The following is a 27367-nucleotide window of genomic DNA, read 5'->3' on the forward strand; positions in this document are numbered from 1 at the left end:
CTGATATATTTTGCCTGTCTTTGGATTTACGATTTGGATTTACCTTTGGATTTGTTTGCTGGCCCTTATTGGGATTTTACAATTAAACACCTTTTGCATATGGATTCTCATCTCACTCGTTTTCATTAAAGCACCCCTTACAGTAGCCTTATTTTTTTAGGTTTAAATACAGTGAATTCATGATAAATTAATGTATTTTAGAAAATGTAATAGAACTGGGGCCCCCCTGGGACCATCTCGCCGCCCCCCTGGGGGCCCCGAACCCCAGTTTAAGAACCACTGCTCTAGGGGAGGGGCATTGTACAGACTCGCCTATTCTCTGTGACAGTCACTGCCAATTGTTTGCGCATGTGCAATATCCACCAGGTCTTGCTGTAGAGCTGAAGACGTTGCAAACGTGGTGGCTTAGTGGTGAGACTTCTTTAAAAAGACCAAAATCCAGGGGTGTTTCTGAGATAAAGTGAGCAATATCTGTTATGCCGAGTTCAGATTGCACGATTTTAGCCCTGATTTTGACTCGCCGACAGGTTTTGAGAAATCGTTGACAAATGTCCGAAATTTGTGTGTGAATTATCAAAGACACGATCTGAGAGAATCACCGACAAGTCGCTGACACCCATGAGAAATCCGGCATGCTAGATATCCGAACCTGTCGCGAGGTAGATATTCAAACCTGTCGCGTTCTTTCTGCTGCAAATGACCGCACATGCAATTTTGTATTTTCTAACTTCTTGCGGGCTACCATTTTTAATAATAATCCCAGTCTTGCACGTGTGACCTTGCGTTGTTTCTTTGTCACTTTTTGCGTGCGTTTGGTTGTGAGATGTAGTCATGCAGTGTGAAACCCCCTGTCTCCAATCCATCATGCAGTCTGAAAACAGCAGCGATTGAACGCTACCCCAGATAGTCACGCAGTCTGTGACCCGACTTCTTTAAAAATCATGCAGTCTGAACTCAGCATTAGTCGTCATTTGATCAGATCCCAATCTAACAGTTTGTTTCATACAGTAGCAAAGTCTGCCCGCTATTTAACATTCTTTCTTTAGTTGCTTTATGCAAAGTAGAAATCTTTTTAATTTAGTCTGAGCGGTCTCGAGTGTGTCCATCTATCGACTTTTTGTGCTGAGCTGAGAGGATGTGACTAGTGATCATAGCAGTGATTTTATTTGCGCTGTACTTCTAAAACAAAATGTCATGAACATTTTAAATAGACTCCTAGCATCTCTCCCACTACTGCTGATCGACTGAGCTAACAAGTTTATTTTTGCTGACTGATTTTGCTGACTCATATTTTGTGCAAAAAACAGATAAAATGCTTATGAGACTACTTTAAGTGCCTGTAAGAAAGCAGAGGGGTGATTCAAATTATTCGTTTTCTTATCATTTAGTATATTCTTTTAGCACGAAATGTAAATTCCATCTAAGTGTGATGAAAAATCGACCTTACTGTATATTCTTAATGTGTTAGTAGTAACACGTCCTTGTGGGAAGTGCTGTTGAGTCATGTTTATTTTGCCTCTCAGCCCCATGAATAAATATATTTAATAATCTGTGAATATGAGTTTACAGTATTTAGGTGCATATGATTGCATCACATATCCATTTTCAGTATGTGTGAGTCATTGTAACAGAGTGACTATATGAAGTTGCTTATGAAATTTGTTTCTCTCCTTCTTCCTCAATGCAGATCAAGCGATTATGGGACAACCTACACCAAGCTTAACCTGATGCCTGGGACGACCATCATTGTCACAAACTTTTACATTTGTCCCACCAATAAGAAAAAGGTAAGAACACCATTGACCCCTATCACAAAAGCATTTCACTATAGTAATCATTAAAAAAAATTGCACTAATAGGGCATTTGTAGCCTAGTGGTTAGAGAGTCGGCTTGTAACACGACAGTTGTTGGTTCTAGTCTCATGGCCAGCAAGTTGCGACTGTGGTGTCCTTGAGCAAGGCACCTTACCCTAATTCTAGGGTAGGCCAGTTTGGGCTCACCTTCCTCACCTGTAATCTTGAGGACATTGATTAGCTGTTTCAGGTGTGTTTGATTAGGATTGGAGCTACAGGACTACGGCTCTCTAGGACCAAACTTGCCTACCCCTGTCCTAATAGCTCCACGGGCGCTGGGATAGCTGCCCACTGCTCCAGGTGTGTGTGTGTGTGTTCATGACTTGCAGGGCGTGTGTTCACTACTCACTGGGATGGGTTACATACGCAGCAGTGCATGTTTAGGCACAGAGCAGCAATTACCCTGAAACTTTGGGAATAGAATATACAGTTTGTACGGTATAAAATGCATTACATCTATGGAATGTCCCCACAAAACATGAAAACCAGAATGTGTGTGTGTGTGTGTGTGTGTGTGTGTGTGTGTGTGAGAGAGAGAGAGAGCACCATTAAATGTGAGCAGTTTAAGGTCATGTGAATTTTCTTTCCTGATATGTAGATTGATGGTAATGATCACCCCAAAGCAACTATGACGTTCAAGCGTGTCAAACTCGTCCTAATAAAGTTTACAAGGTTCTCCCGCTCATTAGCAGTCTCCTCATCGCATGCTTCATGTCTGAATAAGTACTTGCTGTTTATGAGTCTGTTTATATGCAAACAACACTGATAACTATCAAAAATCAGCTCATTATAAATTCCTGACAATACATAACAAACTGTGTTTGCATAAAATCATTTGGGGGGGGTTTTCTAGTTTTGACATTAAACAAAAAACACACATGCACGATACATAACAGTAAACCTTTAAAAGGACAGTAAAGATGTTTGCTTCAGGGTAATGGACAAATTGTGAATATTTTTATTAAAGGTGCAGTATGTAACTTTTAGAAGGATCTAAAGACAGAAATGCAATATAATATACATAACTATATGATCAGTGGTGTATAAAGACCTTACATAATGAACTGTTATGTGTTTATTACCTTAGAATGAGCCATTTTTATCTACATACACTGCGGGTCCCCTTACGTGGAAGGCGCCATTTTGTGCCGCCATGTTTCTACAGTAGCCCTAAACGGACAAACTGCTGTACAGAGCGCTATTGTACAACAACATGTTTGTCCTTTGGCATCTACTGTAGCTTCTCTATGCATTTTGGTGAATGGTGGACTGAGCCGTTGGTTGCAATTCACAATCTCACGGCTAGATGCCGCTTAAATCTACACACTGCACCTTTAAACCATCAATTGCCTTTAAAACAGCTTAAAAGAAATTATTTAAGGCAGTCGCCTGAGCTAACACATCTCACGATGCCTCTGTTTATTAAGCATACACAAACTCAGTAAGTTACCAGACTCATCAAAGCATGTCGTTCTTTTGTTCTCAGTACTAGTCACAATGCAGAACATTTATAATTAAAACACAACTCAAAATGATATCCAGTACATTTGAAGTACAAGTCTTTCATGTTTGTGTCCAGAAAGTAAATAGCTCAGGAAGCGATGGTACAACAGGAGAAACTTTGTCTCAAGTCAGACTCCTTTATCTTCTAATCTTGGACAAGCTCACCTGAACCGTCAACACAAAGAGTGTTTTGAACAGGGCAGTACAATACATGTGCTTTCTGCTGTGTCTGGGAAAAGTGGCTTTCATGAAAACAGACACTTTCAGGCTTCTAGGGCAAAATCTCTTTGATGATACCGCTGTCTGGGGCGCTTTCAATGAGCCAAAGAAACTGTTCTGAACAACTGCAAATGCATTTGAACTACTGATGGACAGTGGTTATCAGACATATCAGACATCACACTGCTTGATTCAGAATAGTGCTGATATAATACTGTATACATGGTCATGGCGTGAAGTGTCCTGTTTTTTAGCCATATTGCTAGTTGGGTGCTCGCAACACTTTACAGGTCGCAGTACTACAGTGTCAATCAATGTGGCATTAGAGTCCCAGCAAAGAGGAGCTAGATCAAACGCCACTGACCCAAAACCATATCGTCTGGCCCCCTCATATCTACAGCACAGAGCCCAACCAAGCGTGAATGAAATGGTAAGAGACACAGAAAGAAGTGTCGGAGGGAAAAAAGAGCAAGAGATAGAAAAGCTAGGATAAAAACAAATAAAGCTGTCGTTTGTCTCTAATATTTGACCTCTAAATCACATTTCAGAGTCCTTTAACAAGGACAACCCGTATCTTTACTCTGTTTCTAATGAGAAATATTCAGCACTGAAATGAACAGCAGCTGATTCTGTGTTCAGTGTTTGCTGGCTTCATTTTGTTAATAGCTTGCGTAGTTCAGACAAAGAGTTTAAGCAAACAGTTTAATTTCAAATGGCATAAATTTCACTTCCTTTGTCTCGCGTTATCTCTTGGTGGAACTCCATGCAGCGAGTAATTATTCAGAATATAATGTGAGATTTGTCCCCACCAGAGATAAAAAGGATGTCATTAATGGGAAATGGCCTTTAAAATAACACAAAAATGAAGTTAATACAGTACTTTATCAGAGAGTAAGAATATGTAACTCTTTTGTTAACATATACAGGTTGGATAGTTCAATGATTTCGCAAAAAAATTTAGGTGAAAAAAAGGTGTTTAAAGGTGAACACCATAATTTTTCAATATTTTACTATGTTCTTACCTCATCTTAGATGAATTAATACATACCTATCTTTTATCAATGCGTTTACTTTTAATCTTTGTATAGCGCTTCATGAATGTGTTAGCATTTAGCCTAGCCCCATTCATTCCTATGGCTCCAAAGAGGAATGAATTCACCAAACACTTCCATGTTTTCCTTATTTAAAGACTGTTACATGAGTAGTTACTTGAGTAAGTATGGCGGCACAAAATAAAACTTTTGTTTGGTGCCATATGAATGAATCTGGCTAGGCTAAATGCTAACACATTCAAGAAGCGCTGTACAAAGATTAAAAGTGCACGCATTGAAAAAGATATGTATGTATTAATTCATCTAAGTTGAGGTAAGAACATAGTAAAATATTGAAAAACTGTGGTGTTTTCCTTTAACAAACAATGAACAATGATAGTTTATTCATTCTTGTTAATCTCAGTATAGTAATTCTGGTTAGTTCATGGTGCATTAATGTGAACAGTTACAACGCTTGATATTACAAATGTATTAATAAATGCTGTAGAAGTGTTGCTCATTGTTAGTTCATGGAAGCTAATACATTAACTAATTGTTAACAAATACAACCTTATTGTATGAAATAATTTTGCACAATATATTTTTCTCAAGTGTTTGAAGTACCACAGAGCTGCAGTTAACCAGCTGTACAGTACACAATATATTACAGGATAATGTTTTCTGTGTTCAATTACAGTATATATAGTGTATCATTTATCTTATATACATATGTCTTACAAAGTGTGGTGTGTTTTATTGACTGTTTTTATATTGCATGGAGAACACAGTGAAAAAGATCTATTGCCTTATCAGCTGCAGTCAAGAGCACAAGGCCTGAGATTAAATTCATGTTGCTCAGGGTCGTGAAACAGTGCTAAAACAGATATACAGTATACAGTAAGAGGCTGTTGCTATCTTTGACATTTGAAAGTTAAATGCATGGATATGAAAGTGACTGAAGCAAACCAGTGTTCAGTCATGGAAGGATGTTCCTTTAGGTGAACGTCATCACAGTGGTGGAAAAACCAAGATAAAGAGAGACGTTCACATGATATTTTGTAGCAGGATTTACTCATGTTTTCTAACTTATCTAGGTTTATTCAGACATGAAAATGATAAAGACTTGATTACCACTACTTGAAATGTATAGGAACTGTTGACCAGGGCAAGAGATAAGATATATTTGTACTATAGTGGAAGGATTTGAAAAATCATATATTCGGAAATACAAGGTAAAATAAAAATTAAGGCATAGGCACCACTTATTGATTAAGCAGTTAATCTCATTCACACATTCATTGATCAAACAAAAAAACATCATAAAAATAAATAAATGTATTGTTGTTGACATAAAAATAGTGTGACAAATTAAGTAATCCCTAGATATACTTTAATATCTCAAATAGATTAATACTGTCTTTTCTCCACAAACATCTAAATCTTCTAGATCTTCTACTAAAATTACCCCCCTGACCAATAAACACTCTGTTGGACCTACAGATGTTAAAGACTGCAAAGCTTTTTTATTGATCTTGTCTTTAAATGTTGAAAACAAAGATTTTCGCTCAGCTAAAGATTAAGAAGGCAATTATGTCTTTCATAGCCCATCGTTTAGCCAAGTTTAAGTATTACAAATTGCTTCTTTGGTCAAGGACTGTTTAACTTGTAATGAGCTTTACCAATGTGTGCCCACATGCCCGCACATACAGTACACACCCACACACATAGCGCCAAAATAAATCCCATAAACAAACATGCTCACACTTGCTTAAAGTCTAAACAATACAATAATTAGATATAATTTATTTCCTTGGAACATTGTGAAATTTTCTTGGGAATATCTCATAATACCTCAGGACATTAACAGATGTGAGCTTTAGTGATTTCACAGTGATCCTAATATTTCTCCTGACCTTGCAAAGAGATCTATAGCACTGATAAATCTCTGATATATTTTCAGACGCACTTGTCCTCCCATCATCATTATTATTGCCATTACAAGAAATTTGTGACATCAAATAAATCAGTCTGACCTGCTTTTTCATAACCAATGGAAGTCCAATTAATGAAAGATAAAATTCAGTACAGTATCTTCTTCATTGCACTGCAGTGATTGTTGAGAGATACTGTACTTATAAAGCAACTGTTAATTGAAATAAATAATGCTGTTTTTGTGCAGTTTGAAATAAGAAGGCTTTAATTTATTGAGTTTGTTTAATTTGTATTGTTCTTTGTTCTTACAAACTCAAAGCTGCCTTGAGACAACTTCATGTTTTACAAAACACCATACAATTAAATCTGAAAGTAACTTATTTAAATTTAATCAGCATGCCTCCACTAACCCACTTTCTGTCATTATATAAGCTTGGGTTCTTTATAATTAGCTTTGGAGACATCAAATAAATGTGCAAATCTTTTTGAATACCCACAGAAGATTAAATGTGGCCATGCTTAGACTTTTAAGATTTAATTTTGTATGTTTTTTATGTAATTTACTTTAACAAATTATACTGCTAAACAAAAGCCTGTCCTAGTGTCTAGAAAAACAAGCTGACATACATGGGCGTTTGGTTAGTCTATTGAAGACTTACACATAATTGCTGTCCTTCTAAAAGCTTATATCTCCATATTTCTGTCATAATCATTATTGTTTGTCACCCTTTATGTTTGTCAGTGGGTTTTGCAAATATTTAAACATTATTAAAAAGTGTTTGTGAACTTAGACAATAACCTTGGACATAAAGTACAGGCGGAAAGACAGCGATGATATGTTCTGCAAATGTTTGAGCTGAGGTACAAGAGGAGGGCTATAGAAGGCTACCAGTACAATTATAGTATTACCAGTACCTCAGGGCCAAATCTGAACCACATTAAGCCTATAATAGATGTGGTACTGTACCATCATTCTAAAAGGCTTAAAAGAATAGTCTATCAATTTTCCATATTAAACTGTGTTATTGCCTTGGCTAAGAAGAGTTGATGCATACCTCTATCATCTTAGTGCGTGCACGTAAGCGCTGTGGCGCACAACAAATTTGATGACCATTCATTCAATGGTACGAAACAGAGATAAAGTTAGAAGTGACCAAACACATCAACGTTTTTAAGACGAGTAGTTTATACGAGCAAGTATGGTGGCACAAAATAAAATGTATCACTTTTCTAAGCGGATTTAAAAGAACTATATTGTATGGCGGAATAGCACTTTTGGGAGTACTCGCTTGAAAAATCCGCTCCCCTTCTCCCTCTCATTATGAGAGGGAGAGTGTTACTGCGCCAAGAGAGAAGCGAAGCAATGCATTCTGGGATTTGGTGTTTACATCCACATGAGCTAAAAGCACATTTTCTGGCTTTTCTCTGCCTAGAAGGCACCAATTTGTAAAAAATGTACATTTCTACTACATAGGTGACCCAGTTTAAAGTCGCCATGAAACGAAAGTAACAATTGCCTTATTTTCCCCGTGGTGACGTATATCCGAATGAAACGGCTTTTGACATGAAATAAGTCTCCATGTATTTGAATTTGTCCATCGAGATCTGATTGGATCGTTTGAAGTTGGGTCGCGTTGCTAATTGCTAATCGCTGCGATCTTCTCCCGGAGCCCGCCCACCTGCCATACTTTTGAACGGAAGTGAAGAGAGATCGTTTTGAGGAGGGAAGGAGATTTGCATTTTTATTTAAAGATTATGAGCACACACAATTTTTTTTTTAAATAATGAAGCTCACAGATAAGTCATTTTTGTTAATAATACCACAATATTAAAAACATATATGTAGTTTTTCATTTCAATTTCACTGTGACTTTAATAATATATTCATATTTAAATTCTGTTTAGAATTCCTTTAAATGCTATACATGATGCATGATTGTTTAAAAATAGCTGTTTATTTTTGTTCATTATTTGTTTCTCTTTTTGCTCTATATGGCATTACCACAGAAAAACAAACATTTTGGCTGTGGAATACTTGCTAATATCAACATGGTACACAAGACTTTAGATCACACCTGAATAAAGTCCCAGTTATACACTATAACTACTGTACAGTATGTACCCAAAGTACTTTGTGTGTGCTGAAGGCACATAGTTTTAAGTGTATAGAAAAAGTTTGCAAGTATTAACATGCTACAACATCAAAAACTACATCTCGATACCACAGGCGGCCTTGTCGCATAGTTACATATATCTGTTGCAACCTGTCAGTCATCCGTCACAGTTAACATCCTGTCATACACATTCTACATTTCATTTTCAGTACCCTCAATTCATTATCTCCCATTTGGTTTAATTACATATCATTTACTCAACCCTACCGTATTAGCGAGACAAGATAGATGAATAGATCTGCCAGTTATAGGTCTCTTGTGCATAGAGCTCTGCTGATGTTTTTCCATAACGATGTGTCTAATAATTTTTATTAAATGCAAGCCAAACATACCTCCTTTGCAATTTTCATGTGCATAACTTTATTAAATGGGTAAGTGACGTTAATTATTTTGTGTTCGTATGATTCAATTAAATGTAAAAGGGTTAAAATTTCAAAATAAATTTGCAGATTACTTGCATACTCTTTTTTTGAGGACCAAGTCTAAAATTTCTGGTTCTGTTAAGAATATTTGGGGGATAATTGCAAAAATGGCAATGTGTCAGTTGATGTAATTAGTATTTTTTTTATGAAAATATAAATATATTCATAAAAAATATGGAATAAAATATAATCATCTAGCTTAGTGTAATATGATTTTTTACATACATTTTTACAGAATTTGTCAAGGAATATTTAAAAAACAGAGCTGTTTTCAGCATATGTCCAAACAAATATTACAAAAAGCGCATTAAAATGTACATTTAGAAATAACTAGTAAAATGGTATTTTAAAATGATTTTTTTTTTTTTCATTTTTTGATGATTACGCTTACATGCCATTAAGTTGGATAAAATATTTAATATTTCTCATTCTTTGGCGCAATTGGGGGTTACACCATTTGACATTTTCAGGACCATTCAGTCTTAACTTTCATAAAAATGGTGCAAATTGTAACTTTTAATTGTATAAAATCAACATAAATACCTTATGTGCATTGAAATATACCTGCTGCATGCTTTTAAAACAAGTTTTTCAAAAAGATTTTTGAATTTCTTGTCTTGCCAAATGTGTATAGTTCAAAGTGGCTCGCAAGTTACATACTGTATACCAGAGAAACCAGCAGAAGAGAAATTAGCTTTAGTCAATATATGTTTAACCTTATTGCCGTCTTAGAGAAACTTTTGTGTGTGCTATGCTTTGGGACAAACTAATTCTAATGTCACATGCTATTTGGGATAGTACGTAAATTGGGACGCAGGGGCAGTTTTGCGATATGCTATTGATTGTGTCTGGCACACTAAGATAGATTGGCCGTGACTGAACTCATTTGAAAGAATGCTGAAATAGTTTAATCACACCTGGATGGCAGCCAGAGTGTTTGGGCATAAATTGATTGTAGCTGAAAAGAGGTGATGGAGTTTGGAGATAAGTTGGTGCTGACGTGATGTGTCTTTGAGGGCCTGCAGATGGATTGTTCGGGCCTGCTCGCAGCTGATATCAAATTTTGGCTGTAGTGTCTGAACATTTTTTGCACAACTGTCTCCAGTTGTGAAAGGGAGATTGATGTTGAAAAACTTTTAATTGACCTTCCAAAGTGAAAAGACACTGTGCATGCACATGCACAGAGCCTGTTTAATATTTAGGATTCTGCTATTTCTAGTCACTAATTTGTAACATTGACCATGTTAACTCCTTTGTAACAAAGCTCCGATTTCCATTACATTTATCTTGGTAATACGGTGAGTGGTTTTACTTTGCAATTCCAGGATGCAATGCTCCTCATGTTATTTCCAGATGCTAATGAACTGTAGAATAATAAATCAGCCAGGAGCCAAAACTTTACATCAGTATGCACAAACACTCACTGAACCTCGTGCCATTTCTGCTGAGTCAACCAGTAGCCAATTTATCTTATGTGACATGCCGAAACACTGGAGTTTTCCAGATGATTTGCTAGTGACGGTCTGAGCCGTGTCTTTTTGATTTTTTTGTAACAAGTGCTTCAGTGCATAAAGATTAAACTCAGCTGATTGACAGTTTGTGTGAACTCACTGAATAATGTAAGACATTCATGTTGATGTTTTGTTTTTAAGTGCTTTTCATTGGTATTGCTTATTGCTAAGTTGATGTTTGACAAATGATTGCAATAGTCTACCTGTGTACAGTACATACACAGAAACTCATTTTTGACAAATGGTATTATATATTCATTCTCTCAGATAAATAATCTATGTAAGGATACTGTAGTTCGGATAAAATGTAGGTGTGGGAATCTTAGTCTATTGCTTTAATTATTGTTAAGTTAAATTCTCTCAAGGATTTGTACAGTAATTCATTTTAAGCATGGCATTGCAAATAGGGGCAGCAATAATTTGTACAGTACAGTGTCTGGTGTTCATTCTCCTGGACTACAGTATTTTCTACAGTAACTGCTGGATTGAACTCTTGGCTATGGCTAAACGTGACAGTTTTGATATGTGAGTGGGATTTCACATTCTGCTCCAAAGACACACTATTCTGGATATTTGTTCACCCTTTCCTTCTTTGCTATTGGTTCATCTCTCCTCCTCCACACAGTTTTTAATGATATTGGTTTGCATTAGTGATGCACCAAAATGAAAATTCTGGGCCTAAAACTGAAAATTCTGGATGCACTTGACCAAAATCCAATAATGACACTAGTGGCCAAAATGTGTAACATTTTAAGTGCATTCCTACAATTCATGCATAACTTGGACTCATCAATAATTTAAACACATTATGCTGTGTGTGTGTGTATGCATGTAACTCTGTGCCATGCCACTACCGCTACTAATTGGGTTTATACATATCTCAACTGAGGGACAGAACAAACAGACACAGCTGGAGACACATCCTTTATATTTGTGTCTCTCACTCACACTGGCACAAATGCAAAGGAAGCATGTGTCAGTTGTGTAGCTTCCTGTTGCTCTTTCCCATTACTGTCTCCTTACCCAGCATGCATCTCTTTTGTGAACATCTAAGGAATTTTAATGTCTCTTTCTGTCTCTCTGGTTACACATTTAGAATCAGTTTAAACTAACACTGTCTCATTCTTGACCATTAAGCAGCAGACTAGAAAGTTGATCTTGGGAAATTGGCTTGGGATGGACGAGCAGAAGTATGCTAATGATGGTTTGTGTGTGTGCGTGAACATGTGTGCATATGCGTGTGCGTGCATCTGTGTGTGTTGTGAAAGGTTGATTCTCATCGGTCATGAGGAAGCAAGCGGTCTGTCTACAGCATTCAAGCTGCCTGTCATTCGGGATGATTCTCATTAATGTGAAATGTGCGAGTCAGTCGGTGATCTCTCTCATGCCTGGAACAATGACAGCTGTTTCATATTCCTCATATCCTCTATTCCTTCATTCAATAAGGAATCACTGATTCAATAAAGAGTGGAAAACAATGTGTCCCTAGGGGAGGACATTAGTTTTTGCTTTCAGAATTAAAAAGAAATTGACAAAGACTCTGTGACCTCTAAGCCCAGTTGTTAGCATTGTATTTTGTCTGTTTGTTTGTGTGTGTGTGTGTGTGTGTGTGTGTGTGTGTGTGTGTGTGTGTGTGTGTGTGTGCGCGCCATGTTGAATATTTGATGAACATACAGTTTGCAGTTTTTGTTTAATGAAAGTATGTGCCACTTTCCATTTTTGTGAAGAGTGCAATTAAGCTCATGGACACAAATGTTGAAGCTAATGTTGAAGCACCTATACATTGTGTGTGTGTGTGTGTGTGTGTGTGTGTGTGTGTGTGTGTGTGTGTGTGTGTGTGTGTGTGTGTGTGTGTGTGTGTGTGTGTGTGTGTGTGTGTGTGTGTGTGTGTGTGTGTGTGTGATTTACACTTGTATTTTTGTGTAAATGTGTACAGGTATATAATTAGCTCAGATGCAAAAGATAATAAATGCAACCTCCATCAAAAATTTGTTAATGATATTAAAGCATTCCTAAAAAAGGCTAAAAAAAAGGACACAAATTGTACCAGCCTTGTTGATTGTATCTTAAAACAGTTTACATCATTCAAATCACAAGAATTTCAGCTTTCCAAAGATATGTAACATGTTTACACTCTAAAAATGTTTGGGTTATTTTTGACCCATAATGGGTAACTATTGGTCAGAACACATGCTTGGTTAAAAATGACCCAATGTTGGGTTGTTGTTATGCAACCAAGGGGTCTAATAACCCAGCAGTTGGGTTAAAAGTAAAACAACCCAGCTTTGGGTCAATTTTAACCCAGCGATGTGTTCTGTCTCTTATTTACCCATTATGGGTCAAAAATAACCCAGACATTTATAGATTATCCTTTTTTTAGTTGTTGTATTTGATGAAGTTTTTTGTCAAATAATGCAGTGTCCCTCCCACGGTACACTTTTAGGGGTTTTTAACTGAATTGTCTCGGCATTTATTATACATTCATCAAATACATTCACTCCAAACTGCTTAATCCTGTCCTCGGGCAAAAAAGGATGCTGATTTACAAGAAAACATATCAGACAAACTTAGAGGGTTTTGCATCTGAGCTCTTCATACAGTGGTGTGAAAAGTGTTGTCCCCTTCCTGATTTTTTTTTTTTTTTTGCATGTTTCTCACATTATAATGTTTTAGATTATGATGCAAATTTAAATATTAATCAAAGATAACACAAGTAAACACAATATGCAATTTTATTATGAAGGGAAAACAAAATCCAAACACAAAAAAAACTGCTTGCCGGTAGCCTCTTATGGAACAGCTGAAATTCCACAAGGGGGTGTATTTGTTCCTCAGACGTTGCACAATAAACGTGACCTCCGAATATATTCATTATGAATCGTGAATGAAAAGTGAGATTCGAACGAATGTTCGTTAGTGAACTAATTGTATACACTATTTATACCGTAATTCGGTCAGAAACGTCAAGATTGTGAGATGAACAAATCGTTTTGGATTAAAAGGCTTGGATATTCCATTTCCTTGGACTTTTGGGGATTTATGAACAATTTGTTTTGGACAATTTCACCGAAGCGGATAAAGGGAAGATTTTGAAGGTAAGTAAATATCCTAAATCGGCGACGCCCGGTTCAAGTAACTAACAACTAGATTACAGTTTTATGACTGCTAAATATTATGCTTTGTTTGTGCGCTTAATGGAATCCCTAAAGTCTAAGCTTTACAACGATGCCGCATGACCATACATTTTAAAGATTTAATGCTTTAAAGTTACAATGACGTAATGCAGCCTCACGTGCACGGGAGGGGGTGTACCGTGTATGGCACAGTGTTCCTTATCAGGTTAAAACATAACTGTGGTTTATCACACCTTAGTTCAGTTTCTTAGCCATGCCCAGGCCTGAGTACTGCCACACCTGTTCCTAATCAATCAAGAAATCCCTTACTGTCAATAGGACCTGCCTGACAAAGTGAAGTAGACCAAAAGATCCTCAAAAGCTACACATCATGTTGAGAGACAAAGGAATTCTGGAGAAATGAGAAAGAAAATAATTGAGATCTATCAATCTGGAAAAGGTTATAAAGCCATTTCTAAAGCTTTGGGACTCCAGCGAACCACAGTGAGAGCCGTTATCCACAAATGGCGAAAACATGGAACAGTGGTGAACCTTCCCAGAAGTGACTAGACCACCCAAAATTACGCTCAAGGACGCAGCGACCACTCAGCCCTTATGAAAATAAACCATGCTTTTTTGTGGTAAAAGTGTAGTAACCATGTTTTTTGGTGTATTAGTTACTATCAGTAAAACCATGGTTTTACTACAGTAACCATGGTGTAACTATGTTTTTTTGAAAACCATGGTTGTCAAAACCATGGTTATTTTGTGGTTCATTTTCGTAAGGGAGACTTTGAAGAGGCCTACAGGTAGTTAAAGTCCTGGCCTCAATCCTGTTGAGATGCCGTGGCATGACCTTAAAATGGTGGTTCATGCTCATAAAACCTCCAATGTGGCTGAACTGCAACAATTCTGCAAAGATGAATGGGCCAATTCCTCCAGGGTGCTGTAACAGACTCATTGCAAGTTATCGCAAACGCTTGGTTGCAGTTGTTGTTGCAAAGGGTGGCACAACCAGTTATTAGGTTTAGGGGGCAAGCACTTTTTCACACAGGGCCATGTGGGTTTAGATTTATTTTTCCCTTCATTTAAAATTGCACGTTGTGTTTACTTGTGTTATCTTTAATATTTAAATTTGATCTGAAACATTAAAGTGCGACAAACAAAAGGGTGGAAACAACTTTTACACCTCTGTGTATTATGCATATATGCATGCTACACAAACGACACATGCTTTTATTGTTGTTGTACCGGTGTAGGCGAGAAAGACAAAGAAAAGGGTGTCTCCACCTGTGTATGTGTATCTTTTATTAGAGGACATCCATTCACATATCAGTGGTCTCTGATACATTGGTGTTCAGTGCAGTTAAACCTGTTTTTCACATTCTCATATCTTAAAGCAAGAGTATGTCCATGACAGATTTGTTTGGCCTTGAATCTTGCTCAGCTTACCGAATACAACTCTATTTTGACACAATGACTGAACATTTATATCATAAAATCCATCTTCCAAAAGCTCCCCACATACACTTTGTCTTTGTTTTGCTCTTCAGCGCTCTCTCTCTCTTTCTTTCTCTCGCTATCTCTATTTCTCTCACACTCTGATTGTAAGACACTGCACAGATACAAGGTCTTCCTTGCTGTTGCTGAAGTGAGGCTAAAACAGACATTTGGAATGTGGCTTGTTATAAGATACATGCATGCAATCACAGATGAATTATGGATTGTGTTGATCTGATAAAAATATTTAGACTTTTTAATTGGATGATATTTTGTTTGAAGTGGCTATATAGTAATCAACTAATAGTTTTAGTTTTAATAATTGGGAAACATTTACATCATATTTTTTTCATCCTGGTAGTTGATTAACTCATGTAAATTAGAATCACTTTTGCCTGCAGTTTTCTCTTTAGCATTTTACGTTGTTGTTATAGCTCCATCTTTTTCATATGCCCCATTTTTCTCTTTTTTATCAAACACTGCCAAGGCAAAACATCAGCAGCTTCCCTCAGTTATGGAATATGTTGCACAAAACAACATCCGCATCCTCACAAACGAGGTCACTGATTTGACTGAGAGCAGAATGTGTGTCTAAGTGTAAACACGAGTCAGATCTAAACCAGAGTTAACTCTTCAGTCTAGATGAATGCTTGCTATAGTCTGAAATCTAAAAATAAATATAAAAAGCTGAAATAGATGAGGCTGCCACGGGGCATGCCATGAAAAATTGGCCAATTTGTTCGTGAACTGGAATCATTGTGCGTGTCTGTGAGGCCAGGGTCCAGTCTGCTACCATCACATGTCTTCCCTCTCTTTCATTCACCATGATTTTCTTCCTCTCTTTCTCTTTCTACCCTGTTTTTACACCAGTGACCTCAAGGCTTTTTCGGTGCTCGTCTCTGTCTTTTGCTCTCTGCTCTTCTCTTTGCGTGGTTTCTCTTCTCATATTACTTTCTTCATGGATGAAAACATAAAAAAACTGTGTTTCTTCTCTGGAAACCAAACCAGCAATTGCCTCCCAGAATCTAGGCCAAAGAGTTTACCGTGTTTTTGTTTGCTTGCTTCTTGTTCTTGTTTTTTTAATGTGTATGTGAATTTGAAAACAAAAGATTATATGGCACACCAGCCGCAGTGTAAAGATGGTGACATTTCCGAGTCTTGGATGATCCCAACCAGCCCCACATAACAACAGTGGGTCAACCAATATTTTAATATCAGCATCAATTGAAACATTTAATAAATAATTAATCTAGATGAAGCATACATTAATGGAAATGGGTGAAAATATGACTTCAATATAAGTAGGAAATATAAGAGGGGATGCATCAGCAAAAGTGTGTTTTCAAGTTCCTGACAAGCATTCTCACGACTCTCTGATAAGCAATACATGCTAAACTTCAACCTGTCTGATTAAACATACATTTCCGCATAAACCTCATTTTCTGGTTTAATAGGAAAAGGTGATAAACATGCATGAATAAACCTGTCACGCACACTCACACCCTTCTTCAGCACTGCAGCGGTTCTGTAGAAATGAGTTTGCTGTCTTGCTGAATACAAAAACCGAGGGACACGCCTCAGTTTAACTATTATTCAGATCGGCATCAAAGCAGTTTGCATAGAGCTTCAGTGAAATGTTTATTTAAAGCTAAAGCTTTGTCTCTCTTTAGGACAAAGACAGACATCAATGATAAGCTTGACAGTAATTAATAAGACTTTGCAAACTGCAAATTAAGGTCCTAGAAGTAGTCTCAAACTTTCTCTTGGGTTTTATAAGTTGATCTAATTCAGACACTGATGTTAGACAGCTTTTTTACATAGATGAAAACAAAATTGCTGTATTCATCAGTTTGTTTATGCTGTGTGTATGCAGTTTGTGCATGCTGACCATTATGTTTTTCGCTTTTGATATCATCAAAAGAAATGTATTAATTCTATAGTATATTCATTAAGTAGGATGGACAGATGGATAGATAGATCAAACAGTGCACAAACATCCACATACTTGTGTGATGTGCTGGCATGAGCTTGCACAGACATACAGTAGTGTGAAAAACTCTTAGGCCCCATGCCAGAATTAGATTTGTTGTTTTTGCAATGTTATGGTGATTATATATAATTGTTTTTTCAGTCTCTTTAATAGAATTAGGGATGCTCACATTGACCGTTTAACCGTTAACCGAAGGTAAGAATTTATGACCGATTAACATTATCAGTTAAAAAAAAAATTGTTAATACATGGTGCATGTCGTCATGAGCCGACAGACATTTCGCCACTTTTTCTATTTGTGAATGTCCTGTAAATGACACAAATTATTGCTGCCCTGACGGTCTGATAAAGTAATCATTTGTATGAGAAATCACTTGTATGCATGTTTGGAAGCTGAACGGACAAGATGACGCCTCCGTCTCGCGCACATCCGGACAGACGTTCGCTGATGGCCTCTGACCCTGTCCATAAACATCTCTCTTTTTGCACAAACGGAGAAAGACAACGCAAAAGCAAAACTTTCTGAAAAGCATCCTGCTTTAGAAATGACCACTGTGGTAGATGAAACGGAGACAATCTGCCCTTTTTGGATATTAATCCATGGGACCGATCGTGTGCTTTTTAATAAGGTAATGTTGCGTGAATATCTGATAATGTATGAATCCTGGTTCTGTTGTTGATCTGTCGCTGCTGTTTGCACGTTCAAATTAAATCTTTTGTTTTTACTAGTTCACAGACAACCGTCAACTAGGGCTGGGCGATTAATCGAAATCGAACTGCAATCGCGATGTGCAACGTTGCGATTAGCAAATTGCGAAAGGATGCAATATGATGCGATTTGAGAAATATGCAGAGAGGCTTTGTGACAGTCTAACCAATTGAGCGAGCGCAAGTATGTCTGTGCTTTCTCCGTGAGAGGCACGAATTTAAAGCATGCGCGCAGCCTGTGTCTTTCAATGCTTGTTAAATACTCGTGCCCGTTTCCCTATTGCAAGACTTTGCGCGTGCGTCTTCCACAACAGACATTAGGTGTGTTCGACTTCATGCGGCGCTGCGCAGACCGATCGGCGGCTGACTTGAAGCAGTGCATTTTGGTTAGTACTTTTGTCCGACTTCAGCTGGCGCTGCAGGCACGTGACTGTGTCATATGGTTTTTAAGTACCGCGAGAGCGTTTCGAGAGTAGCCAGCTGGCTCAGCCGGTGCAGCTTCTCCAGAGCGGCTGCCCGGAGTTGTGATGACGTAACAGCTTAACTTGATTGGTCGCCTCATTGATGACAACGATCACGTGCGTTTCAAGTTTAATCCAACCTTTAGTTTCACTAATAAACATTATAAATTCATGTTTTAAAACAGGAAAAAACACTTTAATACCCTAAAATATGTTATATTGTGTCGTGTAATAAAATAAAAATGAAAATAACAAACTTTATTGGTATTTTAATAATATAGGCTTGTTTCCCGTTATTTTCGGGTATACAGTTTAAGCAGCAATTAAAATATTCGATATAAAATGTTTCTGGTTGCAACTTTTTATTAAAAGGTTTGTTTTTATCAAATTCAGCATCTTATTCACTTCATTTGCGATTATAAACAAGGAAACACGGCGCACACGTCACTACGGCAAGCAGCAGGTGTCCGGCTTGACGGCTCCGTCTTCAGTTCCTCCCTCGACTGTAAGGGGCAAACCTCGCCGATCGGTCTGCGCAGCGCAGGATGATCTCGAACACACCTAATGTGTTTAAACTTGACGCACACGCGCAGCCTGTGTCTCTCAATGCTTGTTAAATAAGCCCGTTTCCCTATTGCAAGACTTTGCGCGTGCGTCTTCCACAACAGACAAGGTGTTTAAACTTGACGCACATGCGCAGCCTGTGTCTCTATGCTTATTAAATACTCACGCCTGTCTCCGCAAGTCCGCATCGCAAGACTTCACTCTCAAAACGGATGATGCGTTTTACACACACACACACGCCCAACAATGCTTACAAGCCTGGCTCCTTATTTAAAACAAATTAAAATACCATTTTACTGGGTTGCTAATGTCACTTGAATGAAATGACATGACATTGAACGCATTTGGATTTTATATTCATTTTAAAAATCCCAAATGTAGCTTTTTATATTTTGATAGTTATGAAGTTTAGTATTACAGTTCTTTGTTTACAAAAACAAACAAACATGCATTCAAATCTTTTCAGTAAAACTCAGTCACCCATTTAAATATTTTAAATTGTTGTTAAAGTTGCAGCTATAATGAACCCACTTATTTAAATACTGTTACAGTGTTAGTCCAAGCTAAAGATCATTTTACATTTCATACAATAAGAAGTGTTCACAAAAAAACAAAACAAAACAAAAACATAAGAACACAGTTAAATCACCAGACCCATAAGCAATATCATTAAGATCTAACGATCTAAAGAGGCAGATGCACATTGCATCTGCAACAAAATTTAATCGCAAATCGAATCGCAATCGCAATTCCTGGTAGAAAAGGCGCAATTAGATTTTTTCCCTAAATCGCACAGCCCTACCGTCAACTGTATTTTTACTCAATGACAATTTCATATTAAAATCTTATAAGTTAAGGGTTAATGTTCGGTTTAGAAGCTACGGTTGTCGGTCGGGAAAATTAACTGATATGAGCATCCCTAAATAGAATACATCCAGAAAATACGGGTAATGTGTATATAGTTTTAAAAACTATAAAAATGATGTGTCAAGTTTTTATTGTAGTTTTTATCAAGTTTTATTGTAATGTAAACATTACAAAATGCCATGACAAAGTTAATTGTGTACGTTGCATTATTTCATAACATTGGCCGTTATAATGTCACTATACATGATTATTGCTATTTATCATTATAGTTTGCAAATTGTGCATGTTTACACTTTTTACAACCTCTAGGCTTTATTTATGTCCTGATAATTATGTGAGATATTGACAACTGTTGTCATGATAATCGCATGACATACTACAAGCAAGCGCAACAACATACAACATAGACTGTCACCGCAAACAAGTTTACAAATAAGAGATTTACTTACTAGTCCATCAACAAGATCGCCAGATCAGCATCCCATCCAGTGCTGTCTTTTAGCTCACGCCAACGAGTAAAAACCTGACTGAGTGGGACTCTTGTTCGGTTCCTAACGGGGTCAGATTCTCTTTTCCTTTTCCTACTCACTTCCGAACACGCTTTCTTAACTTTTAAATCGTTTAGCCTCACGTCTCAAATTCGCGCGTGCAGTTGTTGTTATAGGCTTGATCGACTTCTGCAAGAACCAACAGCCGGATGACGTCAAAGTGCCGTCTCGGATCATTCTCTCAGTACTTTGACGTCATCCAGCGGTCGGTTCTTGCAACGCCGCACAAAGTCGAACAAGCCTAACGTGTGTGACGTCATTGCCGTAAAGCAAGTCGTGATTCTAGCGAGATTTGTCAGCAGCGCTCCTCTCAAGCTTGCATTGATGGTTTTTCTAGCGGCGTCCTCCCCGAGCTTCAACAGGAGGATGATTCACCCTACTATGACTTTGTTTACCACCGAAATAACTTTGAAGCTGTTATATTAAGGTAAAATAACTGCATAGTGTTTCTTTAACTTCGTGTCATGCGAATTTTTCGCTAGAGTTGAATATTTTCAACTTGGGCGAGGACGCGTTTGAGGCGAATAGCGAGTGTTTTCGCGGCAAACGCGCCACCCACATCGCGTCATTCGCATCGCCCCACGCGAGGACGTGTCTGATTGCTTAACTTTGTATGTAATCTACTCGCGCAAATCGTTGAACTCGCATCTGGTGTGAACCCTCAGTAAGACTCTTGCACAGTGCTGTGTGTCCGCTGTGTTTCAAGAAGATGGGAAGGGAAGATGTGTTCATATCTGCCTCTTTTGTTAATAACATTTATTTGTATTTCTGTTAGTGCAAATTCAGGCTTTAAGACAGATAAGGATCATACACTTTTCTATCATTTCGTTCATCTCTCATGATGAATGCTGTTGTTTAATAATTGATCAAATGTGCAGAGAGATCTGTTTGGATTCCTCGAGTATTGAATGCCTCCTCAAGGTAGATGCCTGTGTCTGATGACTGCTTGGACCCCTTGGACCTGTGTACGTGTCTTATGAATTCATATGTTATCATGATAATTTAGCGCCTCTTTTGATGTTGTGCACATGATGCAGTGAGCCTGAGGCTGTGTGTGTGTGTGTGTGTGTGTGTGTGTGTGTGTGTGTGTGTGTGTGTGTGTGTGTGTGTGTGTGTGTGTGTGTGTGTTAATCGGCGTACTGTTTTGCCACTCAATGAGAGAGACCAAGTCTTAAGGCGTCACGCACTTGCAGGGGGTCTGTTTAATGATCTCGGCTTTTAAACGTCACTATCTGTTTTTCTATAAAATTTGAGGATTTAAAATGACATCAGTATTACTTGCAGCATCACCTTATAATTGTGTCTTTTCCAGAGTGGTTTAATCTATATCACATTTTCTTTATAATTACCTCCTTACATGATTCCTAAACTTTATGCTGCAGGTCCTTTAAGAATAAATTGCTGTTTTTAGTTTCACTGATGTTGAATTTAAATGTAGGAGAGGAAACTTTTTCACTGTCTGTAGGGACAGAAACAGTCGGATTACCATTCTTATCGATACAAAAACAAGTAATTAAAGAGGCGTGAAACAAAACAAAAGGGTTTGGTCTTTGGGAAAGTGGGAATTGCAGGTCAGAGTGGGAACAAATGATCATCACTTCTGGTTGCACTAGACCTTGAGGACACATGCTGCATGCATATAGAAAGAGGCTTGTCATATTTTCTTTTTTTTTCAATTTTTAAGGTACATTATAAGGCAATACTAGTTTTTAAAGTGTGTGATTACATGCTCAGCCATATAAATAAAGTTTTATTGACAGATAGATACTTGCTGTTTTTAGATTTCCTTCAATTCACCCACGCCTAAGTAGTAATGGTGGAAGCGCTACGTGAAATGTTGACTTCTACTAGTCCTCATGGTTGTTAAACTCTGAAACGTCCTCAAACTGACCTTGACCACTGTGCATCTTTTCAGGGGCTCGGTCACACTATGTCAGTTCAATATTTCAACAGCGCAGAATCCAGACGAATCAGCAGCACCGTGTGACATGAATTATGAGTCATTTTACTTACAGCTGGACTGTCTGACACATATGTGCACACCACAAGCACTCATGTGCATCACATACTTCTTAATGCATATTTGGAGATGCAGCTGGCAATACCATTTGTCAGCATAATGTTTTTGATATTTGTTTACAACGTCAGGTGACCATCGGCAGTGCTATACGTTGTCCTTGCTCCATTGCACCTGAGCAACGTGTGCGGCCTACAATGACACCTTGTGACCTATCATAACATGTCATAGTCTACCTCCTGCTGCATGCTATAATACCACCACACCTGCCATTGTCTGGCATAAGATGCCTACTTATGAATTATGCATACGCAGCTGTCTTACTGACCAACAAACCAACACATACGGCATATGCATAACGGAGTGTATTAGTATGCGCTGTGAAACTCCCAACCAGACGAAATAAGACAGACCCCACGTGTGTTTGGACACAAGTATGTGGATGTTTTCCATAACAATGCTATGCACTGGTGCATAAACCAGCATGTCACATGTATTTGTGTGGGGGGGCTTTAAACCTCGGAGGAACAAAAGGAGAATGATGTTCCATTAAAAGAAGGGAGGGGGGAGGTAGAGAATTTGGATTTGGAGGAGAGATGAGGGATGGGTAGAGATGGGCTGCTAGATTACAAAGATGAATTAATAGCAGAGAGGGCTTATCTTCACTCATTTATTTGTTACAAATCGCTCACCAGAGATGGCTAGACATGTTTGTTTTGAATAAAGATTGATGGTTTGGGCTTTCATGATTGTTTTTGCATAAGATAAGCATTCCACCACCTCTCTTTTTAGGATTAATGAAGAGTAAACTTTCCCTTTCATATATAAATCGATATTTACAGTACATGTTGCTGGAGAACGGTGTTAAAAAGTCATTTTTATTAACATTGCTTAAAATAAAAGATGTTTGAAAGATGTTTATATAGTTAATGATTCTCTCAAGATAAACATTACTGTATATACATTATAAAAATCATCATTTTCTCCATACTGCAAATTAGGCCCCAGACCCAAGACAGTCATCTGAACTTCTCTTTTACATTCTCTGGAAACTTAGACTGATTTTTGGCTTTTCTTTCATAGAAGTTGTAAACATGACTCAATCAAGTTTAACAAGCCTCTGGAGGAATGATTCATGCTTTGAGTTTATCAAGAGGCAAATTTTGAGTATAAGCGAGTCGCAATTGAAATAAGGGAAATGTGCCATCAGTTCCATTTTTTTCTCCAAAATTTGTTTTAATGACTTTTAGTAGTCAGAGTAAGAACTCAGGAGCTGCAGAGTTATTATTACACACTAAAATTTTTTGGGTTATTTTAACCCATGGTTGGGTCAAACAAACCCTTAACCCTTTAACCGTTTAAACTCAAATGCTGGGTTGTTTAAACAACAACAACTCAGCATATGTTTATTTTTAACCCAACAGTTGGGATTGTCCATATTTGACCCAACCTTGAGTTAAAGGTATAGTTCACCCCAAAATAAAAATTCTGTCATCATTTACTCACCCTCATGTTTGTTCTAAACCTGTATGAGTTTCTTTATTCTGTTGTAGTACACAAAAGAAGATATATTGATAAATGATGGAAAGTACACAGTGCCCTATAACTTCCATAATTCCCCTCTAAAAATGTTGGGTTGTTTTAACCCATAGTGTGGTCAAATATGGACAAACCCAACAGTTTGGTTAATTTTAACCTAAGTGCTGGGTTGCTTCCACCTATAGTTGGGTAACAACAACCCAGAATAACTCAACAGCAGGGCCGGAGTGGGACTCATTTTCAGCCCTGGAGTTTTATGCCTAAAGGGGATCGCACACCGGCCGCGCAGCTCAGCGCCGCGCAGCGCCACGTCGCGTCGCGCCTAGGAGAACTCGGAGGTATTGTAAACCGGAAGTGCACATTAAATAGCGCGAGCTTCGTCAGATAGCGTCTACTTCAAAATGTAAAATATATGTTAGCAGCCAATGTTAATCATTAATGATGTGGGACACTTATGATGTTATTTAATGTTAAACTATGTGAGTGGCGCTCTGTGGCGCGACAGAGATTAGAACAACTTCCTGAGTCACAGCTGGGCGGCGCGGACAGGCGCCACCTGGCGGCGCCGGTGTGCGTACACTCATAGAAAACAATGTGTTACATTTTTTTTAGAACAGCGCGGCGCGGCGCTGAGCGGCACGGCCGGTGTGCGATCCCCTTTAGACCGGCCCACTTTAGTTCATGAATGACTATATTAAAATAATATCATTCTCAGTAGTGTATAAGTCTGCAATAGTGCACTGTTCTCTGCAGCCTTGCCATTCATTGTATTTTTCAAATATAAAACTTCCAATTCAATGCAAATACAGTAACCTAAACAATTATAATTTTTGCCATAATCATGCAGCCCTACCATAAGGTATTTTAATGTTATTCAAAAAATACTGATAGAGAACCCCTGATATGCAATACGCAAGCACGATTGATCAAGTATGCAGGGGAAACAGATGGAAAAAATAAAAATCTAAATTTTTTAGTATTTATAGCATCTATATTGATAAATAATGTAGGCATACTTTGTGTCAAAAAATAACAAATATATAATGAACTTTCAAAGATTTGTTTTAACTATTATTCATCTGAGACTTACTTTTTCCATTAATATTGGTGAGTTTTGCATCAAATAGATGATAAATGTTATGTTATAGATAATGTCTTTAAAAATATTAGATTTAAAAATACGATTTGTAAATTATTTTTCTTTTTAGAGGCCGTTCGTATGAAGTCACGTTCAAGTTTATTTTACTTCTAGACGCGCTGCAAGCGCACTCATAACCCGCGTCTAACACAAAACTTGTGTTAATACCTCACAGGCGATCGGCACGTCCCGCGTTTTAGACGTTTATGAACCCTAATGCAAGAATTATTCAAATAAGTGGTCAGGACTTGGGACACAATCATCTTGGGCATAAAGCGGACGGGGACATCTCTCACCCGTAAATTACGCGAGTGGGGCTGGCATCCTAAGGACAGCACCCTTTAACCCGGTGGCATGATAACACCGGTACTCGTGGCCAAAAAAGACCGGCCCACTGGGAATTCTCCTGATCCTCCCTATGGCCAATCCGGGCCTGCTCAACAGTAGGGTGCAGAGGCGTCATGCCCATTCAAACTGAGGGGGCATGTGCCCCCTTGATGTTTTTGAGCTAAGTGGATTTTGCATGCAACCTCAAAATCAAAGAAGCGTCCATTAATCTGTTTTTTGACTTTTAATCTGTTTAATATGCACAATATTATTAATTCTGTGCTGCATCATTGTCACTTTTCAGAGATATGTGCCATTTTGATAGTGTTTTGATTGTGTTACATTACTTTATTCTGGTGGCAGGCGCTGCAGACAGCGCAGTCGCAGACGTCATCAGAGTCTGAGCGCGCTCACGAGCTCTTTTTTGCTGTATTTTGCTATCTGAGGAATTAAAAAGTGTAAGAAACGCTCACAACATTTCCAAACCCCAGTATGGTAATGTGCAGTTAACCTCCTCTGTGTAGAAAATGTATAGTTTAAAATGTGTCCGTCTCAACGTTATATTAGTAGAGATTTCTAGATTCATCTTGGTACAACGCCAAACTTCGCCAGAGTTCACGGGGGGGCAGAATCACACATGACGCCCCTGGTAGGGTGTGTCCTTATTTGACCTAACTAAAACAACCCAACATTTTTAGAGTGTACAGAACAGATGTGTTATGGTGGTGTATTTCATTTTGCCAAACTTTACTGTGTATTACAGAAATATTTCATCAGTTCTCTGTCACCATGTCTAATTTGCCTATTCAGACTGCATAAAAGGCCCAGATGGCCTGAAAAAAAGGCCATGTCACTACAAAGTTATTTTTCACTTTATTTCCGCCTTCTGACTGAATCTTACTTTCCATTTACTTTCCAAACTAATAGTTACTGAAGTAAAACTGATGATTAATTGTGTCTGTCTGCTCACACAGTGCTCATATGTTGCCTCATATTGCATGAAATCTTTATTCTGGTACATCAGTGATCATTTACTCTCATACTATTTTTATTGAATGCAGTTTACATTATTGTGGGGCGAAATCTGCATGCAAATATCTGCATCTAATTCATTAATAACAAATAATTTAGTTTTATCAGGTGATACTGCACTGAAATAGAACTATTTTAAGCCCAGTATGCTACCACATACTGTACAGGCAGATATTAAAGAAAGTTTCAGTTTGTTACCTGATTTGCATCCTTTATTTAGTGACTCTTCAACAGCAACACTATCTGTGTACTCTTAGTTTGACCCTATAGGTCATTTATGAGTATTGCATTTAAGAAGAGCCATGACCTCCTCCACACTGGTATATTTAAGGCAAAGTACATGAAAGTTGCATTTTCCCTCTTATTTCCTCTTACTTGTTTTTATCTGCTCATTTAAAATTCAGGAGCTAACAGCAGAATATGCAGGAGGTGAAAAGGAGAGATGGTGTTAAAGAAAGTGCTGAGGGGCTTTAAAAGATCACCTTCCTAACAGTCTAAATATTTTAGCTCAGACGCTTCCTCTTCATCAGTCGTGCGACAGACACACAAATGCACTTACGTGTGCATGCTCTAGAGGTGGCTTTGAATATGATGTGACTTGACACACATCAGTATTACACTTCAGCACGATTGTCTGATCTCACACCATGTGTCCAATCCTCTTATTCCTGATGCGATATTTCTCTGTAAGCCAATTCAATATGACACAATCCAGACTTCAACAATAGGTGATACTCGCTTATCTAATAAATGTCAGAGCCAGTGTCAAGCCCTTAGCATTTCAGAACATTAAAGCTATTCATGTAAAGGTGTAAATAAATTTTGTGAATATACAGTGTTTGGCTGTGCTGAGAACATATACTTTATTTATTTAGCTACTGTATCTTTCTGTTCCATGTCTAATCTAATTTAGTCTC

The 27367-nt window shown here is 37.8% G+C and overlaps 1 protein-coding gene across 8 annotated transcripts in view; it reads left to right on the plus strand.

The window, feature by feature from the left end:
* Positions 1–27367, plus strand: part of sorcs2 (sortilin-related VPS10 domain containing receptor 2) — a 203597-nt gene that overhangs the window by 117372 nt on the left and 58858 nt on the right. For all 8 annotated transcript variants that reach the window (XM_073859102.1, XM_055206899.2, XM_055206892.2 and 5 more), the window contains one exon: positions 1688–1787. In XM_073859102.1, coding sequence (XP_073715203.1) covers positions 1728–1787 — 60 coding nt within the window. In that variant the 5' untranslated portion in view covers positions 1688–1727. The remainder of the gene's footprint in view (positions 1–1687; positions 1788–27367) is intronic.

Source organism: Misgurnus anguillicaudatus, chromosome 21 (assembly GCF_027580225.2).
Source record: "Misgurnus anguillicaudatus chromosome 21, ASM2758022v2, whole genome shotgun sequence".
Taxonomy (NCBI): domain Eukaryota; kingdom Metazoa; phylum Chordata; class Actinopteri; order Cypriniformes; family Cobitidae; genus Misgurnus; species Misgurnus anguillicaudatus.